We start from the raw sequence: 26301 nt of genomic DNA, 5'->3' as shown, positions 1-26301 counted from the left end.
AACCCAATTGAAGATTTTATATCTGCGTGGCGGTGGAAGGTCTATGACCGAAACCCATATTCAAGGTAATTTTCCTATCGGCAATGGGATTGGCCTGTGGTGACATATATGTGGAGTGTTTTCAATGCTAGATCCAGCACACCAGAGGGGTTTTACCCCGTTTTTCGTTGTTCTTTGTTGACAGTACTACTGTAAATTGTGATGGTTACTTTAATATTTTCTTTATTGCTAAATGCAGTTACGGTGTGAATATCAACACATTTTTCTTCACATGTAACTACATGCTCTGGATGCTGTGTTTTCCATTTTTTTGTGTTGTGTCTAATGATTCCTCCATACTGTTTATATATTGACTTGCTGTGTTTTTGATCTGAAAGCATTGTTTGATTTTGAGCACAAGTTAAATGTTTTAGGAGTGTTTGATTTTACCAGAAGGGTCAGAGGTTTTGGAAATTTATTTTGAAGATTTGTTTTTGTGTTTACAGTTTTGAGAAAATGGTTGACTGTTTCAAGAAATGTGTTTTAACAATTGTGAAAAACTGTAATCCCTGGGTCAGGCTGTCCAAAATGGTTGTTTCCTGCAGCAGAGGGAGCCAGAGAATCAAAGCCGGTCATTTGCGTTTCCGTGTTTGTCACTCAGAAAACACACCTGTATTACTGTCTCTGTAACTTCCAGTTCTTGTAGAACTATATACTTACAGTCTACATATGATCTACGGGAAAAAAAATGTACACTTTGTTGAGCGAATGGATATCGTACAGACCTATAAATGTTGCTTTATATGTCTACAAAAAGACCCTGTGTTTATGAAGAGTGAATCTAATGTAATGTGAACAAACATCTGATGCTGAGATGAGAAACAACAAACCGCTTTCTTTTGATTACCTGTGGACGTTGAGAAAGACATTTTATGTAGGCAAAATGTTTGTGTTGCACAGTTGTTAGGATATTTGTGGTTTACGGACCGCAAACTCGCTTGTTATCCTTCATGGCGCCAGTCCCTTTTCAGATGTCTGGGACAGAGAAGAGAGATAAGGGGGTGAGAGGGATAAAAAGAGAGGGGGAGAGGAAGAGAGAGCAGAGACAACAAACAGTTGACCCATAAACATTACCCGCCTCACAGCAAGAAGATCCTGGGTTTGATTCCCGCATAGGGCACCTTTGGCACCGAAGATATGTTCTCACCGGGTCATGCTCTCCCCAGGCCTGTCAGTGCACAGGTAGCCTATCTGCCGGGCTTTCCGTGTGGATATTCCATGTTCTCTTCATGCTCAAAAGGGTTTCCTCCACAATAACCCCATACATGCATAAACCTAATAAACATAAACAGAAGAGAACAGATTTGTCTCCTTCCCAGTCCCTGACCAAGACATGGGCACGAGCACTTGGAATTGGTCCCTGGGCCCACTGCTCCTGCCTGCCCTTGGAGGAAGGACAGCATGGATGGAAACATACAGAGAAGGCATTTCTTTGGTGGACACTGAGTCCTGCATGTGTGTGTGTGTGTGTGTATGTGTGTGTGTGTGTGTGTATGTGTGTGTGTATTCTCTTTGCCGCTCCCTGCGCAAGTGTGTGCGTCATACTGTGAGATGATTAGAGATTAAACATTTCATCATCTTCTTCAGTGGGCCAGCACTATCAATGAACGTGTCTCAGATAAAAAATGTGAAACGAATGAAAAAAGCGCTAAACTTATTCCGCTCTGAAGCGAGAGTGGAGATATAAAGACCAGTAGGTGTCCTCTGACCCCTCCTGCCTCCACCACACACTCTCTCTCTCTCTCTCACACACACACACACACACACACACTCTCTTACACACACATACACTCACTCACACTCTGTCACACACACACACACACTCTCACACAGCTGCTCTCTGTCTCACACTCTTGGGAGGATGTGGGAGATAAAGGAAGTGGAGTCGGAAGAGTAGGATGAGGGGCGAGGAGGGGAGAGAAGAGAAACAACCAAGACCAAGGACAGTACAAATAAAATAGGTGACGTGGAGAACAGGGACCAAAACACTGGAGAAAGAGGCATTGTGGAGAGCGAGTAGAGGAGAGAAGGAGAGCGAACAACCGAGAGTGGTTAGGACAGAGGGAGAGAGTGAGAGAGAGGACGTGTGAGAGAGAAAACAAACAGAGAAAGTTGCCAGAATAAAAAAAGAAAACATGATAGAAAAAGAAACAGAGAGAGAAAGGGAGAGAAAGGGAGAGAGAGAGAAACACAGAGAGAGAGAAACAGAGAGAGAGAAAGAGAAACAGAGAGAGAGAGAAACACAGAGAGAGAGAGAGAGAGAGAGAGAGAGAGAGAGGAAAAAAAAGAGAAACAGAGAGAGAGAAAGAGAGAGAGAAAGAGAGAGAGAGAGAAACACAGAGAGAGAAAGAGAGAGAGAAACAGAGAGAGAGAAAGAGAGAGAGAAACAGAGAGAGAGAAAGAGAGAGAGAAACAGAGAGAGAGAAAGAGAGAGAGAAACACAGAGAGAGAGAGAGAGAGAGAGAGAGAGAGAGAGAGAGAGAGAGAGAGAGAGGAAAAAAAAGAGAAACAGAGAGAGAGAAAGAGAGAGAGAGAGAAACACAGAGAGAGAAAGAGAGAGAGAAACAGAGAGAGAGAAAGAGAGAGAGAAAGAGAGAGAGAGAAAGAGAGAGAGAAACAGAGAGAGAGAGAAACACAGAGAGAGAAAGAGAGAGAAAGAGAGAGAGAGAGAGAGAGAGAGAGAGAGAGAGAGAGAGAGAGAGAGAGAGAGAGAGAGAGAGAGAAAGAGAGAGAGTCCCCGGGGGAGTCGGTCAGTATAAACATGACACACATCTGGAGAACGGCAGATTCTTGACACGTTACAGGAACTAGTCTGGCGACCAGCATAGCGCACAGCCGTTCATCTTCCAGTCACACATACTCACACACACCCCTCACGGCCCCCCCCCCTCGCCAGCTCCCTACCCCCCACCCCCATGCTTATTCACTTTTTCCACTGGGTTCCCTGGCTGTTTTTCCCAGTGGTGTTAGACAGCAGTGTCGGCTCTTCTGCTAAGAGAGCCAGGAGAGATGTCTGTGGCCTATGACCTCTCTCTCCAGGTAAGAGGCAGATCGTCTGGAAAGCAAGGCATCATCTAACATGCATGTTATCCTATTGCAACATTAATGCAATATCTCCAAAACTTTTGGAGTTCTTTTTGTGTTTGGTAGACAGGGAAAACATGTTTGTACTGTGTGTGTGTGTGTGTACGTGCGAAGGCCTTGTGTTGTTGCATTCTTGCACTTAACTTTAAGAGAGTGTTTGTGTGTGTGTGTTTGGGTGCATGTGTGTGAGTGTTCGTTAGGGGAGCGGAGCGATGCATTCTTTCCATTACCCAGACCAAATCAATGCACTGAACATTGAGCCAACACGCCTCTCTCCTCCCCTCCATCCTCCCTCGCCTCCCTTCCCCTGTTCCTCCCCATCTCCCCCTCTCCTTCCCTACTTCCTCCCTAATACCTCCCACTCCCCATCCTCTCTGGGTGTAACAGGGGGGAAAGTGGAAAGAGCTGACCCAGGCCTGGGACAGCAGGGCTGGCCTGCACGTTGCTCTGCTCCCCTTCCTTGCATTCTCCAAAACACACGGAAACACACGCACGCACACAAACATTCACACACACATATTCACAAATCAGTGAAACAGCCAAGCCCCTGCCAACAACCGAACCTGTCTCAAACAACAACAACTACGGTTCAAATGTCTGAGTGGGGGACGTTTGATGCAGTGAAACCACACAGAGATGACCGACACGCTGCTGAAACGAAGTGGAAACGACAACACAACACTGGTTGTGAGTCTGTATGTCTGTCTGTCAGTTTGTCTGTCTCTCTACCCCTGAGCTGGGAGAAGACAGAGGTAGTTGCAGAGGGTGCAGAGTCCAAAGAGGACCAGGAGGGCCTACTCATAGGCAAAGACAACAAAACCTCACATCAGCTCCTCAACTGTATTATCATGCTAAACACACACGCTGACGAGCTCTGTCGGACGGCTTCGACACAATGGAGTATCATTCACAATGCTGCAGTTATCACACTTTTAATCAGATAACTCAGTACCCGAAGCCTTATTGAAGTATATATTACGCAACGTTATTATATTCAAGGACGCACTTATGAAAGAGCTGTGACACGGAGTGGCTCCCTGTTGAAATAAACGAATAATAATACTTAGCTAAGCGGGGGACAGTCCTTTCCAGAAGCAGTGTTCTCTGTCAGACGACAGACCAGGTTTCTCAGCCTGCGAGTTCAGTCTGGAAATCATTCTCCAGACCCCCCCTCTGTTCTGTGTATTCTACGACTAGTGACCCAGGCCACTACCAGTGCCTCCATAACCACCTAGCAGTAGTACCACATCCTTTATCAGCCTCCATTGCTAGCTAGCAGTACAGTGGTGTACATTCTCCTCACGACTTATACATTTAGCTGGGTGTTCCAGTATCACTACCACCATACAAAAACAAACAGCCTGTACCATAAAGTGTATCGTTCACCAAATCTCTCCTCCACAGCCAAACCTAGAACCACACAACACTGTTTATAAATTCTCAATTATTTTTATTTCTGAATCGGCTGTTTTGTAACATCATACAGCATATGAATGTGTGCACTGTATTCACAAACTCCTGGGTGTCCATATGTGCGGGTTAGAACTGTGTCGGGCCCGACCAGGACAAACTAATAGGAGAGAGTTCTATTACAGTAGAATCAAGATCTACTTGAGAAGAAACTACAGCAAAGGTCGGTTCTAGCATGGTACAGGTTGGTCCGGTAGAAGATCTGTCTCTAGTGTAGTAGAGGATAGTATTAGCTGAGTGGAAGCTGGTTCTAGAACAGTAGAACCAGCTGTGGGTTCTCATCAGGACTGTATTAGCCACTCCTGTTGGGGAGGTCACAGAGAAAGGCAGGGAATCGTGCAGACGTAGAGAGCAGGGTCCAGACTAACTGAAAATCATAAAAAAAACCATCATGGTCCTATGGACAGAAAAGACAAGCGTGTCAGGTGGGATTTGAACAACCAATCCTGTTTATGGGAATCAAACAATCTCCCACTAGACCCCGATTTGTTTGTTTCCAGGTCCTGGGGCGATGTTTGGGCTTTTAAAGTCAGTGCCAGAGCTGGTCTGCTACGAAGTCTCAGACACATCGTGATGCCCGGGGCTCAACACTCTCCTCAAGTCATCAGCGACTTAAGCTGGTCCTTATTTTCACTGTGAAAAAATCTTTGCTTTACATGAATAGAAAACATGAATGTTGTCAAAGAAGGAAACGTCTCTCTAAATGTCAGACTAGAGAAAAAAAGTTGACAAAAATATGTGTTGTAACATCTACATAGATGCAAGATCAGTTCATCTGTCTTCGTAACTCGTCACTCGTAAGGCGTACAGTTGATAAATTGTCTAACAAACTATCTCCCACCATAGAGCTGGGATCATCTAGCTGTACATGTCTTTAGCCTGACATTTCCTCCAGCATTCTTTCCCAATCGCGGAGATAAACACAGTAGAAAACAGAACTCCAGCTCAGCTGTGGGCCATTTCACCCCACGAAAACATGAGAATGTGTGGAGACAACAGGCGGAGGACACGGACCCAGGGTGGAAGAGAAGAAGGCGGGTGTCATGTTGTCATGACTGGCGGTTGTCATGACTCCTGAGGATCCAAGAAAAGGAGAAATCCAACTATATCAGTCTGCCTCTGTAAAGTGCTGGGCCTACAGGGTGAGGAGTTGAAGGAGGGACACCTTTGAGGAGTACCGTTGTATGCAGATAGACCCTTCTCTCTGCTTTGGATTGAACTATGGATTGTAGTTTTTCTAGCACGGTCAGCCATAGTTTGTAGGTCATTAGAGCGCAGCACATAGAAATTCATAGGTCATTAGGAAATTAAAGTTCCCGGGGCAAACATCAGGGGTCATTAGAAACTAGATCTCTTCAGTTCTTGACAAAAAAACGTAGTTCAGAAGTCTCGAGAACCACCACATCATCGGTCAAAGGTCATTAGAGCACAGTGAGGACAAAAGTCACAAGAACATGGCCAGTTTCTGGGTCAAACATCACAGGTCATAGGTTACAGTCACTCCCAGGACCAAAACTCAACTCAGGAGTCGCAGGTCACCACGTCCTGGGTCAATGTCAAAGGTCACAGTTCACGAGAGTCACTCTCTGGGGGCAGACTGCTTCCTGGGTCAGTGTCAAAGGTGACTAGGGCACGGCGAGGTCATGGCAGGACTTGGATCGAACCTTCAGAGCCATCTTCTTGTTGTTCTTGGCCACCAGGCGGTCCAGGAAGCGGCGTGCCTTCTTGGTGATGCTCTCCTTCCTGCGGTAGACGCTGCGCCGGCGCTCCACCGTCTCCTTGCTGTCCCGGCGCAGGCGGATCTGACGCACCACGCCCTCGAACAGCTCGCTCACGTTGTGGTGCAGGGAGGCCGACGTCTCGATGAACTTGCAGTCAAACACCACCGCGCAGGCACGGCCCTCTGGGGGGAAACACCGGGAGGGGGGGGGGGGTCACCGTCACGTGTGATAGTGTGTGTGGTGTGTAAGAGAGGCGTGTGTATGTGTGAGATGAGACGTAGTATGCGTCTGTGTGTGGTGTGTGTGTGGTGTGTAAGAGAGGCGTGTGTATGTGTGAGATGAGACGTAGTATGCGTCTGTGTGTGGTGTGTGTGTGGTGTGTAAGAGAGGCGTGTGTATGTGTGAGATGAGACGTAGTATGCGTCTGTGTGTGGTGTGTGTGTGGTGTGTAAGAGAGGCGTGTGTATGTGTGAGATGAGACGTAGTATGCGTCTGTGTGTGGTGTGTGTGTGGTGTGTAAAAAAAATGTGTGTGTACCTTCCACGGCCACCTCCCTGCAGCGCACCAGGTCGCTCTTGTTGCCCACGAGGATGATGGGAATGTTTTCGGCCTGGCGAATGCGTCGGAGCTGGATCCGGAGCTCTGAGGCGCTCTCGAAGCTAGAGCGGTCAGTAATGGAGTAGACAATCACGTAGGCATTGCCCACCTGCATGCAGTAGTCATGAACCCACTTCTCATCTTCTTCCTGGTGCACATACACACACACACATGTGCCAAACACACACACACACAAACACACAAACATAGGCTTGTCAGTATCTGAGGTCCCAAATGTCGAACCACTCCCATGAAAGATCACACCGCAGGAAGTAGAACATTCAAACATTGAGTGTGTGTGTGAGAGAGAGAAAGAGAGAGAGAAAGACAGAAACAGAGAGAGAAACAGAGAAAGAGAGCATTTTGGTCTCTAGAATTCTCTTGGTGCCCTTGTGGAGAACCTTGCCCATCCATCCAGTGAGCTGAACATGTGCGTTCAACGCTCCACTGACTAGCTGGGATCAATACTGGAGTAATTAGAGCCTGAGGCTCCAACACCCCCCACATACACACACCACAACACCGACTGGCCAGCTCTCGCCCCACTTCAGCCTTGCTCAGTCGATAGTTTGGCTGCAGACGGTTCCAGCTCTGCTGGAGAGGATGGGGGGCAGACAGTGTTGTCCAGTCACACCCAGCCCACACAATATTTTAGCGTGGTTTGGTTTGCTTGTTTCATTTGTTGTTGTTTATCAGTTGCTCACCTCTTTCTCAGTCTCCCAGGTATCCATGACGATGAGGGTGGTTTCCTCGCCATCCACCGTCATGGTTCTCTCATATGTGTCCTCTGCACACCGACCACACATCAACCACACACCGACCACACATCGACCACACACCGACCACACACCGACCACACATCGACCACACATTGACCACACACCGACCACACATCAACCACACACCAACCACACACCAACCACACATCAACCGCACACATCGACCGCACACCGACCACACACCAACCACACACCGACCACACACCAACCACACACCAACCGCACACATCGACCGCACACCGACCACACATCAACCACACACCGACCACACATAGACCACACACCGACCGCACACCGACCACACATCAACCACACACCGACCACACATCGACCGCACACCGACCACACACCAACCACACATCAACCACACATCAACCGCACACCAACCACACACCGACCACACACCGACCACACACCGACCGCACACCGACCGCACACCGACCACATCAACCACACACCGACCACACACCAACCACACAACGACCACATTGCAACCACACAACAGCCAAACCACACACAAAAGAACAAACAAAATCGAAACATTAACCAAAGGAAAACAATGTTAAAGCCTCCTCACCAATTCCCAATGTGACTCATGTCAATATGAATACAAGTCAGTTCAAAACCCCACAACCAACAATCAATCTTACTCTGACACAAACAGCTGTCAAACAATCAGGTTTATGGTCAATGGCATTACATTAACCTCTCCCTCACACTAAGCTTGGCTTACTAACTCTAAAACCCTGCAGGACCAAACTATAACAACAACTTATATTTCTCATAGTTCACCAGTAGTTGACTTATTACCAAACGGCAAGTTTACACTATTGCATATGTGTATAAAAGTAAACTCTATACTAGTATAAAGTATTCCCGCCCACCCAAAGAACCACAGCCCTTTTGATATATAGACTACCCCAATAGCAGGACAGCCCTGTCAGATAACACCGCCCCGCTATGCTGAACAGCATGGTGCCGCTGCTCCACTAACATTCCACCGGATCAATAACTGTCAATCAATGCTTTGAGGTCAATCCCGCGTGACAGTTCCACGGACCAATATATCAGCGCGTCAGGTAAAGCAAGGTCATCAGGAACAATGACGACATCAATAACATAATCAGCTAGTTGTTGTAATAGGCCTACATTGTAATCAGCTAGCCACGATAATCGATGTAATCTTGTTGTTCCTTCAGAAATTACGATGTTGCACTGTAGTTGCACTGTTGTATTATTGTAGTCGGCCTACACTATGGTTTTATCTTTGTTCGCCGCGCCTGATGTTGTTACTTTGCGATAGTCAGGTTGTTGCCTGATGTTGTTACTTTGGATAAAAGAGTTTGCTAAATGAATAAAATGGAAATAATATCGCGAGGCCTCAATGCAGAATAGGCCTACAGGCTACGCACACATCGACTGATAATAGAAAAACTTCCTCCAATGGCATTTGCCCTAATATCAATCACCATGGATCATTCTGCAAATCCAGACTCATAACAAATCCATAAAGAGTCAACTATAGGCTACCTGAGCAATATTGGCAGACCAACAATACGCTAAAAACATGTAAAACAAATAGATGATGTGGTTGCGATGAAAGCCCACCTCCCAAGTGATCGTGAACATCCTTTTCCTGAATGCCTGCGAAGATGTTTGCCAGACTGGACTTCCCAACTCCATGGTCCCCGAGCAAAACGACGCGGTACACGCAGTCCGCTCCGGAGCTTTCCGAGTCCTCCGAGTCTGACGACCAGTTCGCGCGGGAGTGCAGAGATTTGTCCCCGGGATGGTAGGAGGCAGACTGCCCGAGTGGAGGATGGCGAGGGTCGGCGGGTGGGTCCCGTTCCTTCGGCCCGGGCTGGTGTGAGGATGGGAGGGGTGTACTGGCCCTTCTCCTTAGCGTCTCCTTCCCCTCTCTCTGGGTGTTCAGGGTCATCTTAAGGAGAAGGACAGGAACATCCCTACAACCCACAAGAGATAATACATCATACATAAAATAAACTGAAGTAAACAGAGTTTAGCCATCGGTCATCGTCACATCCTACCAAGTTAGTTTTACACTTATTTAGCTAAAGTCAGACTTCACTGTTAACATTTGTGCTTTACTTTCTAGCCTACACCTGAACCGGGAAAAGGAAGCAACACACAAAAGCGTCGAAAATAAACTCATCAGCTGTACACTCACAACAGTGTCCATGTATCTTCTAGTCTTTGCCCACTTCTCTCCCGTAAGAGTGCAGAACTGACTGCACAGCAAAGTTTTAGAGCATCAGCAAGCAGAGCGCCCGACCTGTCATTCTCGCGTTGTAAAGCGGCGCGCGGCCAAATGGATCAATCAGGTTTGTTGGTCTTGTATAGAAGAGCTGAGTGCGCGCTGTAACTGTACCCCCGCGGAGTCATGGCAACAGCCTGCGAAGTTCCACAACGCCGTTAAAAATTTAAGAGTGGAATCAGAGGTCTCTCTCTTCGTGTTTGTGCGCGTGTCTCAGTGTGAGGTAGAGAGAGAGAGAGGGAGAGGTAGAGAGACAGGGGGAGGGATATAGAGGAAGACAAACAGCCACAGAAGTTAGTAAGGCAATGCATGACCTGCATTGAAATATATCTCAATACCTAGGCTACTTTATCCTACTCATTCCTACCAATATTACGTATGCTTAACAACGTCAACTACTTTTAAGAGATGTAAAAAGTTTTGTCACCGTGATAAACTCACCGCCGCAGTCATGGAAAGGTATTGGAGGCTGCGCGCGCCGACGTTTTCTTTTCTTTTTTACCTTGAAGAGCAGTTTTGTGACGCGCGTTCTGCTAGCTCCCCATAGGTCTCTCTGTATAGGCTATATACAGTGTATATATATAAACTTCCGATATTTCCCATTCTTCCATGGTAATCTTCGATCACGACCATATGTCACGTGGAACAAAGTCATTTCCTGTTCCACGGTTCTCTCTCTCAGAACCTCTGTCTTTCTCTCTATTTCCTCCCTCATCCTATTTAACTGTGTTTAAACTATAGTTTCACAGAGCCAAGCAGACACATCTAGGGAGTTTAACCATCAGGTAGCACTGTCCGGGTCAAGTATGGTACACACAGATATACAATTAAGTAATAAAACGATGAATAAAAAGCAGGGTCAATAAAGTGTGTCAAAAAGTATGATTATTTATTGAATAATTAGTGAGAGAGTAGGTGAGAGTGGTCAGGTGGTCATGACACACCAGTTCCCAGGTCAGACACACGACCGAGTGTCCTGTTCACAGCACATGCCAGTTTCCTAGCAACACACGCCTGTCCCCTGTTCATACGTCTAAATGGGAAGCCACTTCTCCTGGGGAATGTTAAGAGACACGTCCGTGTCTGGGAGGCACCTATGGGAAGAGCACATACATGAAACACACATGTTGACATGCAGATATACACGCAAATACAGACACCTCATGCTCTATCTTTATAGTCACACTCAAGTCAAGATGGCAGAATCCCCCCACACACAGACATGTCAAGCAGTAGACTATTCCAGTATGATGTAGCGGCCATTTTGGCAATTTACCAAGCCCCCCTCCTCACTATAGGAGGCATAAGGGAAATCCTTGGGGGCTTACAGGGTACACCTGTGTGTCACATAGACTACGCACGGATCAAGTACACAAACTGTACATGAGGGACAGAGTTCAAAGGACAACGAGATAAAGCGAGACAGAGAGAGTGTGCGAGGCGGGAAGAGAGATAGAGGCTGCGAGGAGAGAGAACAGGTACAAACAGAACCACTAACTGTCGCTTTTGGTCGACTGCATCAGATCACGGAAAAAGGAAAAAACATGTCTGCTTAAAATAAACACAGTTTTCCCCCCAAAAGCGAAGGCAGACACTAACAGAGTGAAGAAAAGCAGTTGTCTGCAGACGGGTGGTTTATCAGCACGGAGAGGGATGTCTTTAACACTATCCAGTCTGCCTGGCTGTCCCGCAGTCTAAACTCCTGTATCTGACCACAGCATTATCCAATACTATCTGAGCATGTCCCCTCCTCTTTGTACAGAGCAGAGACCAGGTGTCACCCCCCAGTTGTTAAGGATCCAATGCGGATCGTTCAAATCCCACCAGTTACTCAATTAAACAGAACCTCGTTTATCTACAAAACAGCCTTCAAGCAGATAAACCAGATCAGGGCGAATCAGTGCAAAAGGTGTTTCGCTAAGATAGAAGCCACCACACATGTCCCCATCTCTCTTTCCTATTGGATAGACAGGTAGACCGATCTCTTTCCTATTGGACAGCTTGTGTTATCTTGTTTCCTGTGGTCCTGTTGGACAGATAGGGAGCCTGATCTTACATTTACATTTAGTCATTTAGCAGACACTCTTAACCAGAGACACTTACAGTAAGTACAGGGACATTCCCCCGAGGCAAGTAGGGTAAAGTGCCTTACCCAAGGACACAACGTCACTTTAGCACAGCTGGGAATCGAACTAGCAACCTTCTGATTACTAGCCCAATTCCCTAACCGCTCAGCCACCTGACTCCCGGGACTCTCTTGTTTTGGAACCCAGTGCGGAAACAGGGAACCCGAGCCTCTGATGAATGTTTAACGATGGGCTGCTTTTCCATGGGCCCAGCGCCACACATCACTTCATGTATCTTTAAGGAGCTCCATGTCTTTTCCACCCCACCGTTACACCACACTGGGTACACCCCCCTCCCATCTCTTCAGGGGACAGATGGGTGGAAGCTGATTTCAGAATCATAATCAGAATGGGTTTTATTCGCCATGAAAGTTTGCACAGACAAGGAATTTGCTTTGGCATGAAGGTGCAAACATTAAACATATAGGAATCTAAAATTTAAATATGAGGACTAACTATACTAAGGGTACATAACTAGCAATACTAAGTGGAATTAGATTTCCTGAGATGCCTAACAGTAACCCTTAAAACACAATCATCCTGCCCACATGACTCACCTTGACCCTCCGGTCTCTCACCTTGACCTCTGACCAACCTTGCCGGTCACACTGAACCCAAACGGACCTGTCTTCCAGCCAGGCCATCGACCCACCTTTCTGTCACTTTGACCCCCGACTCATCTTAACCCTTGACCCACTTGTCAATTCGACCCTCAACCCACCTGAATGTCATTTCGACCCTTGACCCACCTGTCTGTCACCTTGACCTCTGACCCCTGACCTACCTAACTGTTATTTTGACCCTTGACCCACCTGACTGTCACCTTGACCTCTGACCCTTGACCCACCTGTCTGCTGATGGGAAGAGGTGTGGGAAGAGGAGCCGCCTGCTGGAGGGGGAGTTCTGCAGCTCCTGGACACTCTGGAGCAGGCTGGAGGTGGAGCTCTCCAGCAGGGCTATCTCCTGGAGGAGAGAGGAGAGGAGGGGAGAGGAGGGGAGAGGAGGGGAGAGGTGGGGTGGAGAAAAAAGACAGGTTCCTTTATGAGCTTGTGGGCCCAGGTAAAAACTTTTGATGTATTTATTAGCATGACGTCTTACACAAAATATATACAGGAGATGAAAAGCTACAGTCCAACCTGTTTGTGTATTTCTAACTCTTTCTTCATGGTGGAGTTGTGAGTGGCCATCACTTTGACCACAGAGGGGACATTAAGCATGCGCTTCTGCAACAGAGAGAGTGGAGATCAGTCTAGTCTGGGATCGCTGTTGATCACAAACACAGCTAGCAGCAGAACCAGTACTAACTAGGTCGGTATGGGTCGCTGGTCAGACAGGACCAGTGACACCAGCATCGGGGGGAACTCCTACCTTGGCTACAGCTCTCAGCACCTCGTCCTCGCTGCGTTTGGTTTGTCTCTGCAGGTTCAGCATCTCTGTCTGACACAGCACACTCACGTCTTCCTGTTCGTCCTGTGTTAGCCATGTTAGCACAACGTTAATGTAGCACTCCCTTCACAGAGCCCACTAACATGGAGCATAGGTTACTCATCTCCTCACCCCACCACCAACAACCAACACTCCACTGACATACCTTAGCCAGCCCCCCCTTCACCCCCACCCCACCCCCCTCCCCAACATAACCTAGCTGCAACCAACCTACCCTAGAAAATCCGACTGCAACCTAACTTACCCCCACCGTTAACCCATACCACCCTCCCTCCCTCCTCAACACACCCCGCACTCCCCCAACACCTCCCCTCTACCAGAAGGGGGACTAGAGGCTGGAGACTGAAAGTGTTGTTTAAACGGTTTCCATGGAGACCTGCTGGGCGTCCTTGAGCTTGATGATCTCTCTCTTCATGTCGGCGATGAGCAGAGCCTTCACTGGGTACTCCTTGTCCTTGTATGTCTTCAGAGTGTGCAGCTCTGCCTGGGCCCTCAGCAGCTTGCTCTTCACTCCTGTCAGCTGATTCTGGAGACCTGCACACACACACACACACGGTACACACACACACACAGTACACACACACACACGGTACACACACACGGTACACACACACACACAGTACACACACACGGTACACACACACACGGTACACACACACACACACGGTACACACACGGTACACACACACACACACACAGGGTACACACACACAGTACACACACACACGGTACACACACACACAAACAAAGAGCACACGAGTACCTCCATGAATGGGCGCACACACACACACATGACAAACACACTAGCTCACAAGTGAGCGCACAAACGTTAGCACATACGTCTGTGAGTAGTCTCTGACCTTGTACGAGTGTGTTGCCATGGTTCTCCACCTCCCTCAGCTCACCCTGTGCCTGGCTGATCTGACTGTGGCTCCAGCCGTTAAACGCAGCTATGGAACTCTGGGAGACAGGGACACAGCAAGAAAACATCATCACAGAGCTCACTGACTTGACGGTTTCTATTTTTAATCTCACTGTCTGCCTGGCTGTTCTAAATCTGAAACTTGGTGACTAGCTGACAGTTACAATGTAAACTTTGTGGCTAGCTAAATCACAATGCTTGGTGATGAGCTGAACATTTCCGAGCTCTGTGATTTAACGACTGTTATGAACTTGGTTACTTGGCTGACTGTTATAAGATAAACCTGTGACTGTTAGAGCCTGTAGCGGGATCTTATCGATGTGTTCACCCCAAGTTTCTCGTAGCGGATCAGCAGGTCTTGTGCGCTGGTTACTGATTGGCTGTCGATGTCCCGTATGTGTGATGCTGCGAGGGCATTGCTGAGCTGCAGGGTGGAGCAGTGTTTCTCCAACTCCTCGATAGCCCTCTGACGAGCACAGATCAACATCTGTCGCCACGGAAACAGATACCACAAACTTAGTTACCATGGAGACGTTAAGTACATGACAACCTTCATTACGCACTCCAAGACAAGAAGACGCAACCTTGGCTTAAACCATAAAAGGTTCTTCGATTGTCTATATAGAATATCCTTCTGAAAAAGAATTTCTTAAAGTAGAACCAATATGACGACAATACTGGGATACTATCTGAAATACTCAGGTGCTGGTCTGTTTCTCTCTAAGAATAACTTGTCTGTCTGACCCCCAGGCCTGTCTTATCCTCATCGTCCTGAATATTCTGTCCAAAACTTTGGAAGGGAAGAGAAAGTCTCCAGGGTTTATGAATGATAAGTCTCATCCTGGAGGTTCTGTTGAGCTTGTCCCACCATTAGGATTCTGAATAACCTTTCTCACTCTGAAATACCTGCTTGTTACCTTGAGGGTTTTGATATTGTCTTTCCTCCTCAAAGAGGCTGGGTCGAGCTGGTCTACAGCGTCACTCCTCCGGCGCCAAGACTGACCGGAGGGCAGGGTCTTCGACTCCTTGAAGCCTGTGGCGGGTCGAGTCTTCTGGCTGGGTTTGCCTGGTGACATAAGAGCTGCATGACTGTCCTTAATTCAGCAATTTGCGACGAGGTTCTGAACTCTCTTTTCTGTGTGTGTGTGTGTGTGTGTGTGTGTGTGTGTGGTGTGTGTGTGTGTGTGTGTGTGTGTGTGTGTGTGTGTGGTGTGTGTGTGTGTGTGCGTGTGCGTGTGCGTGTGCGTGTGCGTGTGTGTGTGCGTGCGTGCGTGTGTGTGGGAGTCAGGTGGCTGAGCGGTAAAGGAGTCGGGCTAGTAATCTGAAGGTTACCGGTTCGATTCCCGGCTGTGCAAAATGACGTTGTGTCCTTGGGCAAGGCACTTCACCCTACTTGCCTCGGGGGGAATGTCCCTGTACTTACTGTAAGTCGCTCTGGATAAGAGCGTCTGCTAAATGACTAAATGTACTGTAAATGTGTGTGTGGTGCTAGTGTTTTCCTAACCTGGTTTGTCAGTAACCGGGAGGGTGTGTTGGGAGTGGTGCTCTTGCTGTCCTTACCCTCAATGACTTTTTTCTGACGGGGTTTGGTGATGTGGGGGCGGGGGTGCAAGACCTCCCACGCAGCATCTCTCTGGTCTTTTGGGGCATCCCTGTCCTTGCTGCGACGCTCCCACTTGCTGTAGTCCTGACAACAAGCACAAGCAAAGTCAAGTCTGACAGTGTGTAGAGCTACCTACATGACATATCTCTCTCTCTGTAAGAACAGACTGCTTAACTTACCACTTTCTTGAGATCTTTCAGAGACTTTACCACATGGTTTGGTAATGCAGTCATTGTCCGTCAAGAGAAAGCCGAGGGCGACAAAAAAAAGCTAACTTCTCCAACGGAACATTTTAACACAGCGATTTATTTTTGGTATTGAAAAATACCTTACTGACCGTAAAAACGACTAAATTATCCATGTCTTTCAAAGTCATGAAAAGTTTAAAAGTTTCACGAAACCATTGTTCATACTTCTTAACTTCTGAAAGGTCTGTTATCCATGGCAACCAGTCCCTACCAACGCGGTTAGAAAAGAGGTAAGTGACTGCCATCTAACGGCGTGTGCTCGGTGTAGCATTGGCCTACGACATGAAAATCATGACCAAATGTTCATGACCAAATGTTACTAAAATATCCAGCTAGCTCGTTTGCAAAAGTATTACTCTTTGATGGAACATCTTTCCAACTTTTTAAATAATTTAAGGAGAATAGTCCAGTTCACTGAGACTGATAAGTACAGTACTGTAGGCTAATGAATAACTTGACAACGTACCCAAACGCTGACAGGTACAAGGCTCTCAAATTTGATCAAAAATTCGGAATTTTTGAGATTACAGTACTAGCTAGCTAGTACTGTAATCTCACGCCGAACTTTTGATCAAATTTGAGAGCCTTGTACCTGTCAGCGTTTGGGTACGTTGTCAAGTTATTCATTAGCCTACAGTACTGTACTTCTCAGTACTCAGGCCTTGTAGGCCTATATAAAAAAACGTTTATGTAAAACGTTGTCATATGCCAATGTTCCCAAGACAAACAAACGGAAATGAAATTCCTCACTGGTATTGCAATAAGTCTTTAATGTGATTGAATTCAAATAGATTATCCCTGTACAATCGTCATATGAAACTGTTCAGTAGCCTATACAGATAATCAAAGCACCATTGTTAACTGTGAAATAATAATAAAAAATAATTAAAAAAAAAGGAAATGTGTGTACAGTTATATTCTTAGAAAAAGTTACAAATTCTTCAGTGATGAGTCATGGATTCTAATACATTTACATACATGCAATTAATTTATGAATTAAAAATATGCTCATCAATATGTACCATATGTCACTTTTGTTATCCAAGTATACAGTCTTTACACTCCATATTCTATAAATAACATTTGTCAAAACAACAGAGAAATAAAACGTTTTCAGTTAGATTTTTGTAACTTACATGACATTGATGAAAAGAGCTTTGCAACAACTAGGCCAACATCACATCACCTAACCCTAGCCTAAAGACTAATTAGGAAAATGATAGTAAAGTGTAAGATTCTTTACACCGACACTTACAGAATATAGAAAGATAACTTGGATGTTGACCAACAAGGCACCATGTTGTTTAGCTGCGAGTTAGGTATTCAGGAACACAGGGAACCGGTGTTGAGTGTCGAGTGTCCTACAGAAGAGAATCTTTAAGACTCTGCTCCCGTCACATCCCGGCCTTCTCAGAAGCAATGTCACAGAGAGCTCTCCACACAGGATGTCCACACCTGACATCTATCGGCGCCGGCTCGAGAGGGACCTGCGTGGGCGTGTGTTCAGGCTGTGTTGTTGTTGTTGACGTCCATGCGTCCCACAAGCTCGCTGACCAGGGCCTGCAGTGTCTGGGAGCGTAGCTTGCTGACTTCCAGGACGCTCTCATGGTCCACGCACTCAGGGTCGTCGTAGCACTTCACCACCTTGTTGGTGATCAGAGAGAGTCCAAACACACGCATGCCACAGTGGCAGGCTACCAGCACCTCGGGAGCTGTGCTCATCCCTGAGAGAGAGAGAGAGAGAGAGAGAGAGGGAGAGAGAGGGAGAGAGAGAGAGAGAGAGAGAGAGAGAGAGAGAAAGGGAGGGAGAGAGAGAGAGAGAGAGAGAAAGGGAGGGAGAGAGAGAGAGAGAGAGAGAGAGAGAGAGAGAGAGAGAGAGAGAGAGAGAGAGAGAGAGAGAGAGAGAGAGAGAGAGAGAGAGAGAGAGAGAGAGAGAGAGAGAGAGAGAGGGAAAGAGGGAAAGAGAGAGAGAGAGAGAGAGAGAGAGAGAGAGAGAGGGAAAGAGAGAGAGAGGGAGAGAGAGAGAGGGAGGGAGGGAGGGAGGGAGGGAGGGAGGGAGGGAGAGGGTTCAACCCTGTGAGTGTGTTTGTGGGTTTGTGTGTGTGTATGTGTTAGTGTATGTATGGACTAGTTTATGCAGGCCTGTGTGTGTATGTCCATGCGTGCGTGTCTGTGTGTGTCTTACCCACGGCATCGACCCCTAGTCTGTGCAGGAGGCGTGCCTCTGCGATGCTCTCGAAGTTTGGGCCTCCCACCATGCAGTACACTCCCTCCTGGATGTACTGGGACACCCCCATGGTCTTACTGATGTCCTGCGCCAGCCGCCGCAGCTCTCGGTCATACACACCAGACATAGGCGGGAACCGTGGGCCGAACCTGCTCACACACACACACATATTAGCCTGGTCACAGTCAAGTCACTTGTTAGTTCAATTGAAAGGATCTCACACTCTTTAAGCCAGTCAAGGGTGCTCAGAGGTCATGAGGGGTCATGAGGGGTCAGGGTTCAGGCTCACTTGTCATCGTTGGGTCCGTTGAGGGGGTTGAGCCCAGCCAGTCCAGGGAAGTTGATGTGGTCTTTGATGATCATGATGTCACCCGTGTTGTAGCTGTCTGCCAGTGACCCCGCTGCATTGGTCACAATCAGAGTCTCCACCCCCAACAGCTTGAACACCCTGACAGGAAAGGTGGTCTGGCGGAGGGAGGGAGAGGAAGGATCTATATATGAATTGATCCAGTGACAGGCTCCTGGTCCTGCCTGAAATGAGATGTTGGGCTGACCCCCATGCGAGGTTAGCCTCCTGGTTGTCTGGGCTCTTAGCTGGGTGTTCAGGAGAGTGGAGACAATAGCCTGCATTGATCTACCATGAAATTAGAGCTCACATGTGACTGGAACCAACGTGACTATGGAAGCACACTGACTCTCATGCTTATACACACACACACCTATGCACACACACACACACCGAACAAAGACAGACATAATAGGAGCTACAGTAAGTTCTGTTTTGGAGAACAAGCTTCCCTGGCACAGTTCCAGCAGGCCTGTCTCTGGGTGTGTGATTGTGTGTGTGTGGTGTGTGTGTGTGTGGTGTGTGTGTGTGTTGTGTGTGTGTGTGTCTCAACACTGACCTTGCTGAGGGAGTGTCCCTCGTACATGTGAAAACGGCCTTGCATGCAAACACAAGTCTTCCCCTTCAGCTCCCCAAACACCAGTCTGCCTGCATGACCCTGCACTGCACACACACACACACACACAGATAAGGAAATGCACAGATAAACAGTTAACAAAATGCAGAAACAGTATTCCACCTTCGATAGTTATTATTCCTTACTTACGTCACTCCCTTTCTCCTTCCCTCTCTCCTTCCCTCTCTCCTTCCTTCTCTCCATCCCTCTCTTCCTCCCTTCCCGTGTCTGTCTTTACTTACACTCCTTCCTCCATTCCCAACCTTTTCCACTTCACGGCACGTTTGCATCGCTCAAATATTTTTGCAACCCCCAACAATCGCTTTTTTCCCCCAAAATGTTTTTTTAAAAACGTTTTTTTCCACCCTATATACTTTGTTTTAAAAACGTTTTTTCAAAAATCTTTTTTCAACCTCTAAACTTTTTCCTCCATACACACCTCCCTCAATCCCTCTCTCCATACTTTCATCTTTCCCCTCTTCCCCACCATCACACAATCCACAATCCCACCATTCCACCATTCCACCATTCCTCCATCCCTCCATCCCACCGTCCCTCCATAGCTCAACCCTTCATCCCACTATCCCTAAATCCATCTATCCCTTCCACCATCCCTCTCTCCCTCCATCCCTACATCCCTCTATCCCAGCATCCCTCTCTCCATCCATCCCTGCCTCCATCCCTCCATTCCTCCATCACTCCATCCCTCCATCCCTCTCTCCCTCCATCCCTGCCTCCATCTCACCGGTGCTCTGGGGGAATCCAGGGATGTCGGCATACGGGAAGGAGTCCTGGCACTTGAGCCCGTCAGCGAGCATGCCCAGTCCAGAGCCACAGATGATCGCTACCTTGGGCCGGTGCTGCGTCTGGGACAGCAGCCAATCAGCTGTCTTCTGGTAGTCGTCATGGCTACCAGACAGAGAGATAACACAGGCAAGACGTATGACGTTCTGTCATGGACTGACTCTTGACAACATGGTGATGTTGTGAATAGGACTGGAACCACCAACGTCTTGACTGAAAGAACAGACTATGTACCGATAGACAAAACAGTCTTAGAGCATGAGTAGGGATCAATACAACCTCTCGAATGTGAAGAAATATGAGCCTATTCTGATCTGCCTGTTTATTTTCCAAGTAAGAATGGCACCATGACTATCGCTTAACCAAAAATAATTATCTAACTTGCAGGGTAAATGTCTGACCGATTGAACTGACTTGAATTCCCAGGGAAGGCAGGCAACATTAGCCAGTATTGATAATACTACTTTTAGCACATTCACAATCACAGGCTATTGTCTTCCAGTTTACAGCCTGGTTAGTCAGATTTTTAACACAATTATTTGCAGACTGACTCTCATACAGAGCCTATCTACCTCTTACTACAAAGTCTACTTGTCTATCAATTTTAATATTATTTAAAATAGATTGTTGCCTTGATAAGCGATATTTAAAACACTGATAAAAACTCAAATGTACATACACAAAACTAATGACAACTGAAGGTTGAACAAAACAACAGAATCTGAAAGAATGAGGATTGTTAAACTATTGGACTGTCTGTTCCTAAGGTTACGGTTGACTGCCACATACTTTGCTGCTGAGGATAAGCAGTTGAGCATTTCTTCTTACAAGTAGGTCACATTTTAGAAAAAGAATAACAATGTAAATGTCTCTTTCTCCATCTCTGTACATCCTATCCTTCTCTCCCCCTCTCCCCCTCTCTTCCTCTCCGAATCCCCCTCTCTCTCTCTCTCTCTCTCTCTCTCTCTCTCTCTCTCTCTCTCTCCTCCTCCCTCAGCCTCAGTCTCTCTCCCTGTAATAACCTTGACTGTAATAAGCCTGTGATAGTGAAGGTGTGGAATGCGTCCCAAGACAGGGGGAGAAACAACAATCCTCTTCACACATGGAGCACCCAACAGAACATAAACAGCCTGTCTCAACATCATAAACCAGCCGCCAAACAACCCTCTACAACTCTTGGTTGAACAATAACACCAAGCAAACGCCACAAAGTCACAAGATGTAGCAGTGTGCCTTCGTCCCCTCAGGAAATCGAAAAGGGAGAAAGGCCCAGGGGACGAGGAAGAGGAGGGCGAGGAAGGTGGGACTCACCTGATCTGGTCCTTGCTATGCATGGGGAGGACGAGGTCTCTTCGGGTCTGTTACAGTAGAGGTTAAGGCTGGAGTGTGTGTGGTGAGTCGCAGATCAACTTGTGGGACCACAGCGCGCGTGTGTGTGTGTATGTGTGAGATGGAAGGTTGCGTGCGAACGTGTTTATTCTTTCCCATGAGTTAAATAGTCTCTCAGTGTCTCCTGTGCAGTCACATGCACCCTGATTGGTCACAACCACTCCATTGAATTGGCACTGACCAATGAACAGCGCTCTTTTAGAGGAGTGTGTATGGTCGGCAAAGGGAGTGACTGGAGTTCTAATCTGAAGACACGCCTTCTGAAGAACTCATTGGGTTCATATTTAGGCATGTACGAAAAGTATTTCTAAATTCAGGTGTGAATTAACTCAGCGCATTTAGTGTCCATTCTCAATCAAATTTGCTTTCTGATTTGTTGAAGCAGTTCTCGTCTATTCCCAAATATACCCTATACCTCCCTACTACCCACAACCTTTTGGGGCCAGATACCAAAAATGGATGACAGTCAGTGCAAGAGCTTCCTGTCAGTAAAGCCACCTCTCACATCTTTCTGCTTTGTGTGTGTGTACGTACGTGTGTGTACATGTGTGTGCACATGTGTACGTGTGTATGTGCATCACATACCCTTCAGATCCCTTCCTTCACGTGCCCAGAGTCCAGAGGACCTTTTGATCCCAGAGGTAATGAGACTCAGACTCCAGCCCATCACAGCTCCTCAAATCCAAACCATGAGACTGACCCATGGTCTTCAATTCCAGTACCTCACAAGGTCAATATAGCCTCTGTCTGTCTGCCCCCTTTAGACATCTATCAGGTACCAGCTAAATCAATTACGCCAGTGGTTATACTATTTAAAAATCCTCAATTTGACCTTTGATATTACTGGACATGATATGTACCTTTTATCAAAATCTGAAGATTTAACCCGTGTGTTATCTTCGGGTCATTCTGACCCATCAGTCGTTGTGACCCACCATCGTATTGCGACAACTTTACCGCATACAAAAACAAAGTGAAGCCTTTTCTTTTAACCGTTGGGCTGTCTCAGACCCCCACATTGCGAAGGTTAAAAGAAAATTATTTTTATTTGTTTTTGTATTGGGTAAAATTGGGTAAACACAACGATGGTTCGTTATGAACCTTTGGGTCATGTGACCCGAAGGCAGCACAAGGGTTAACATACCATATCATATGTATAAACTTGATCACAATCTACAGGTCATCCTCCTTAAGCATGCGCTTGGGCATCTGTCCAGATTGCTAGGTTGAACCAATAGATATGCCTCAGTGTGTTGAAGACCAGCTCTGCTCCGGGTGGGCAGTGAGGCTGGGTGAGGAGTGTGTGTGACCTGAAACCAACCCAGATCTCCACCATAGCTCATTGTGTTGTACAACAATGACCCATTGGTGGGTTTACATCCATGGAAGGACCAATTACAACCATTACAAATATTCCTTTGTGTTGTGGTATTATTAGTTATTCCTTAATAGTCTTTAGTCTGCGCATTGTTTCAGTGTGTCAGATTATGTGAACCAAATATAGAGGCAGGCAGGCAGGCAGGCTTGTTTTTGTCAGATTTTGTTGTGATGATAAACTGGAACTTTCTGTCCTGATATGCTTAAAATGCCAAATACAACACAGACTGATTTCACATAACCTTTTATTTTCCCTCCACTAGATCACTCTCTCTCGCTTCCTTTACTTTCCTCTCTTTCTTTTTCTCTTTTCCTTTCAGTCTCCTCCTGTCTTACTCTCCATATCTTTGTTATGACTGAAAGGGAGGACACTGTTCACATTCCAACCTTCTTCCTGTGTGTGTGTCTGTGTGTGTGTGTGAATAGTGTGTGTGTGTGTCTGTGTGAATACTGTGTGTGTGGGTGTGCATATGTGTGTATGTGTGTGTGAATAGTGTGTTTGTAAATAGTGTGCGTGTGTGTCTGTGTGTATACTGTGTGTGTGTATGTGTGTGTGTGTATAACCAGGATCATGTGAAACGAGGCCAGGCTGGAAGCCTAATGAGCAAGGCATGCAGCCACTCCAGGGCTTTAATAATGTATTATGAAACTGCTGCTGTGCACGGACCCAGCTAAGCTGCTGCATGTGAGAGGCTCGTGACTGAGGGAAAGGCTAAGAGAGGCTGGGGGTCTGGGCTGAGGGGAGGGAGAGGAGAGGCTGGGGGACTGGACTGAGGGGAGGGAGAGGAGAGGAGAGGAGAGGAGAGGAGAGGGAGGGAGGGAGAGGAGAGGCTGGGAAACGAAGGCTGGGGATGCGAAGTCAAGAGGCTGGCGGGGAAGTTAGAGGCCGGGTCTTAAGAGGGTTACTCTTTTTGCGTTCCTCCTCTGTGTGTGTGTGTGTGTTTGAGGGAGGTGCTGTGTGTGTGTGTGCGTGGAAGGAAGATGTGTGTGTGTGGGACAGTGGGATGTTTGAGAGGTGAGTTCTGTATGAGAGTCAGTGATTGGTCATGTGGAATGAGAACACCGCAAATTGAAGACACGGTGCATGTGCTGAGGAGCTTGTGACTGACTGCTCTGTGGTGTGAGTGTGTGTGTGTGTGGGTGTGGGTGTGAGTGTGTGTGTGTGTGAGAGAGAAAGAAAGAGATAGATAGAAAGAATGTAAGAATGTGTGTGTGTATGTTTATCTCTACCTCTCCTGTCTGTGGTATGGAGCCTTTGGAAGAGTTCCCTCTAGTGTCCACAAAATTCAAACACCCCTCAGCTCAGCAGGGTCTCCATGACAACATGATCACACCTGTACATACCTGCAGGTGACCTTCAGACACTAAGCCGTATAACTTTTATTCAGGTCTTCGTGTTGTTTCAAATTACATTTACTGGTTAATTCGTATTTAAAGTACATGTAAAATACATTAATTATTAATTCAGGGCTCAAATCTGTATAATGCCATTGTATTCATTGTGTTACTTACAGCTACAACTAAGAAGAATCTGACTGAAGTGGTTTTACTGTACATCAAGTCACCTTAATGTCACTGGCTGTAGTAGCCTTGTCTGACCACCAAGGGGCAGCAGAGGTCAACAAAGGCTTTGTGACAGCAGAGCACATGGTAGCCAGGGTCATTGTTTGTGAGGTCAGACAGGGTTAGATTACCACTCCCTACCCAACCGCCTCCACTGCACCAGCCTTCTGCAAGACCTCTGCAATCTGTAAATGTGAGATGACGCTCTTGGTTTGATGCGAACAGCAGCGTTACGTGAACAGAGAGGTGATGTCTAAGTGTTGGTCATCGTTGCAGGCTGATTGCAGCTCGTTACGCCATGATAACAGTCGGTCCACGCCTGTTGATGTTGCAGACGGCAGCACAGCTATTGCCGGGAATTGCATCTGATGGAGTACAGTAGAGAGGGAGGAGAGGGAGAGAGGGAAGACTGTCTGGCTGTTGTGTCATCCTCCTTTTAACACTGGTGAGGTAGGTGAGGGTGGGGGTGGGGGGGAGGGAGGGAGGGCAGGGACTAGAAATAGAATTTCACTTTCTGAATATCCCACTGTTTCACTCCCCTCCTTTCTCTGTCCACCTGTCTCTTGCTTTTCTCAAGTCAACTTTCTCACTTCTTTTCTCCAACTCCAGTCTTTATTCTCCCTCTGCCTCTCATTCCCTCCCCCCTTTCAAATCCTCCTCCTCCCTCCCTCCCTCCCACTCCTCCTCGGCTCATTTCAAACTTCTGCCTCCTCCACGCCATCACTTTCTCCTCTCTCTCCTCTCCAGGCCTCTCCTCCTCCCTCCTGTATTCTCCTCTTGACCTCCTGTCATTCTCCTCCCTCCCCTCTTTCTCACCCTCCCTTTTCCCCAGTCTTCTCTTCTCTCTCCTTTGTGCTTTCCTCCCATCTCTCTTCCCTCCTCATCTTCTTCACCCATTTCCCCTCTTTTCAACGTTGTCTTTACATTTACATTACATTTACATTACATTTAGTCATTTAGCAGACGCTTTTATCCAGAGCGACTTACAGTAAGTACAGGGACATTCCCCCCGAGGCAAGTAGGGTGAAGTGCCTTGCCCAAGGACACAACGTCATTTGGCACGGACGGGAATCGAACTGGCAACCTTCTGATTACTAGCCCGCTTCCTTCACCGCTCAGCCACCTGACTTCTTCTCTGTTTCCACCCCTCCGGTCTCCTCCAGGTCCCAAGTCTCCTCCTCTCATCCTCACATCCAATCGTCATTGGTTTCCATCCAGTCGGGTCTATGATGTTGGTGTGATTAGGTCTGAGTTGCGTCATGCTGGTTGTTCTCTGTCTTCCCAGTGGGAGCTTCTAACAAGACAATAAAACCAACTTTCAGGCTCGTCTTCATCTGTCAGGGCTGGTGATGCCAGAGGAAGATTAGACATCTGACCCTGGTGTCCCACCCTGGATTGAGTTATCATGCAGACATCCTGCATTACAAACTGTTTCATCACAGCTCCCTTTCCATTCCCAAGATTGCGTGTTCCATATGCATGTTTGTGAGTCCCTTTCCCAAGCTTGCATGTTCTGTCTAAGTGTGTGTGTGCCAGAGAGAGGAGAGGTGTGTGTGGAAAGGTTTAGATTCCATTTAATTTGTGTATCAGTGTGTGTGTAAATGGTAGGCCATGGTTGAGTCAGAGTCCTTGGCCTCTGATTTCATCACATTTGTTATGAGCAGCAGAA

At 47.2% G+C, this 26301-nt stretch overlaps 3 protein-coding genes across 6 annotated transcripts; all 3 read right to left on the bottom strand.

Annotated features, from left to right (window-relative positions):
* Nucleotides 1-4560: 4560 nt before the first annotated feature.
* Nucleotides 4561-10513, bottom strand: rem1 (RAS (RAD and GEM)-like GTP-binding 1). 3 transcript variants are annotated; one of them, XM_062471194.1, is made up of 5 exons: nucleotides 10393-10513; nucleotides 9299-9654; nucleotides 7616-7698; nucleotides 6852-7059; nucleotides 4561-6496 (listed from the first exon to the last, which is right to left on the bottom strand). In XM_062471194.1, the coding sequence occupies exons 1-5, from the start codon at nucleotides 10416-10418 to the stop codon at nucleotides 6219-6221; spliced, it is 951 nt and encodes a 316-aa protein (XP_062327178.1). In that variant the 5' UTR covers nucleotides 10419-10513; the 3' UTR covers nucleotides 4561-6218. The 3 variants fall into 3 exon arrangements, with proteins under 3 accessions (XP_062327178.1, XP_062327195.1, XP_062327186.1); XM_062471211.1 differs by having other exon boundaries at nucleotides 10407-10458; XM_062471202.1 differs by lacking the exon at nucleotides 10393-10513 and adding an exon at nucleotides 9879-10168.
* Nucleotides 10514-10833: 320 nt separating this feature from the next.
* Nucleotides 10834-16769, bottom strand: c1h20orf96 (chromosome 1 C20orf96 homolog). Of its 2 annotated transcripts, XM_062478291.1 has the most exons (11): nucleotides 16400-16769; nucleotides 16242-16265; nucleotides 16020-16146; nucleotides 15377-15525; nucleotides 14788-14946; nucleotides 14398-14497; nucleotides 13914-14071; nucleotides 13460-13561; nucleotides 13228-13314; nucleotides 12939-13054; nucleotides 10834-11059 (listed from the first exon to the last, which is right to left on the bottom strand). In XM_062478291.1, exons 1-11 carry the CDS (start codon nucleotides 16553-16555, stop codon nucleotides 10999-11001), a joined length of 1239 nt encoding a protein of 412 aa, XP_062334275.1. In that variant the 5' UTR covers nucleotides 16556-16769; the 3' UTR covers nucleotides 10834-10998. The 2 variants fall into 2 exon arrangements, with proteins under 2 accessions (XP_062334275.1, XP_062334357.1); XM_062478373.1 differs by having other exon boundaries at nucleotides 16242-16769.
* A 305-nt stretch (nucleotides 16770-17074) lies between these two features.
* pnp4a (purine nucleoside phosphorylase 4a) lies at nucleotides 17075-21778 on the bottom strand. Its single transcript, XM_062478182.1, has 6 exons — nucleotides 21615-21778; nucleotides 20245-20408; nucleotides 19443-19546; nucleotides 18827-19002; nucleotides 18496-18686; nucleotides 17075-18034 (listed from the first exon to the last, which is right to left on the bottom strand). The coding sequence occupies exons 1-6, from the start codon at nucleotides 21635-21637 to the stop codon at nucleotides 17814-17816; spliced, it is 879 nt and encodes a 292-aa protein (XP_062334166.1). The 5' UTR covers nucleotides 21638-21778; the 3' UTR covers nucleotides 17075-17813.
* Between the last annotated feature and the right edge of the window lie 4523 nt (nucleotides 21779-26301).

This window comes from Osmerus eperlanus, chromosome 1 (assembly GCF_963692335.1).
Source record: "Osmerus eperlanus chromosome 1, fOsmEpe2.1, whole genome shotgun sequence".
NCBI classification, from domain to species: domain Eukaryota; kingdom Metazoa; phylum Chordata; class Actinopteri; order Osmeriformes; family Osmeridae; genus Osmerus; species Osmerus eperlanus.
Note: the sequence above shows the minus strand (reverse complement) of the source record. Positions and strands in the feature narration are given on the sequence as shown.

Coding starts and splice junctions, on each gene's coding strand:
- rem1 (XM_062471194.1), bottom strand. CDS start 10,418: ATGACTGCGGCGGTGAGTTTATCACG. Junction 7,699..9,298: donor TGTTCACGATCACTTGGGAG/GTGGGCTTTCAT, acceptor GTCGGTGTGCAG/AGGACACATATGAGAGAACC. Junction 6,497..6,851: donor CAGGGAGGTGGCCGTGGAAG/GTACACACACAT, acceptor GTTTCCCCCCAG/AGGGCCGTGCCTGCGCGGTG.
- c1h20orf96 (XM_062478291.1), bottom strand. CDS start 16,555: ATGGCAGTCACTTACCTCTTTTCTAACCGCGTTGGTAGGGACTGGTTG. Junction 15,526..16,019: donor TCAGAAAAAAGTCATTGAGG/GTAAGGACAGCA, acceptor TTATGTCACCAG/GCAAACCCAGCCAGAAGACT. Junction 14,947..15,376: donor ACAATATCAAAACCCTCAAG/GTAACAAGCAGG, acceptor CCGTGGCGACAG/ATGTTGATCTGTGCTCGTCA.
- pnp4a (XM_062478182.1), bottom strand. CDS start 21,637: ATGCATAGCAAGGACCAGATCAG. Junction 19,547..20,244: donor TGGATTCCCCCAGAGCACCG/GTGAGATGGAGG, acceptor GTGTGTGTGCAG/TGCAGGGTCATGCAGGCAGA. Junction 19,003..19,442: donor AGGGACACTCCCTCAGCAAG/GTCAGTGTTGAG, acceptor TCCCTCCGCCAG/ACCACCTTTCCTGTCAGGGT.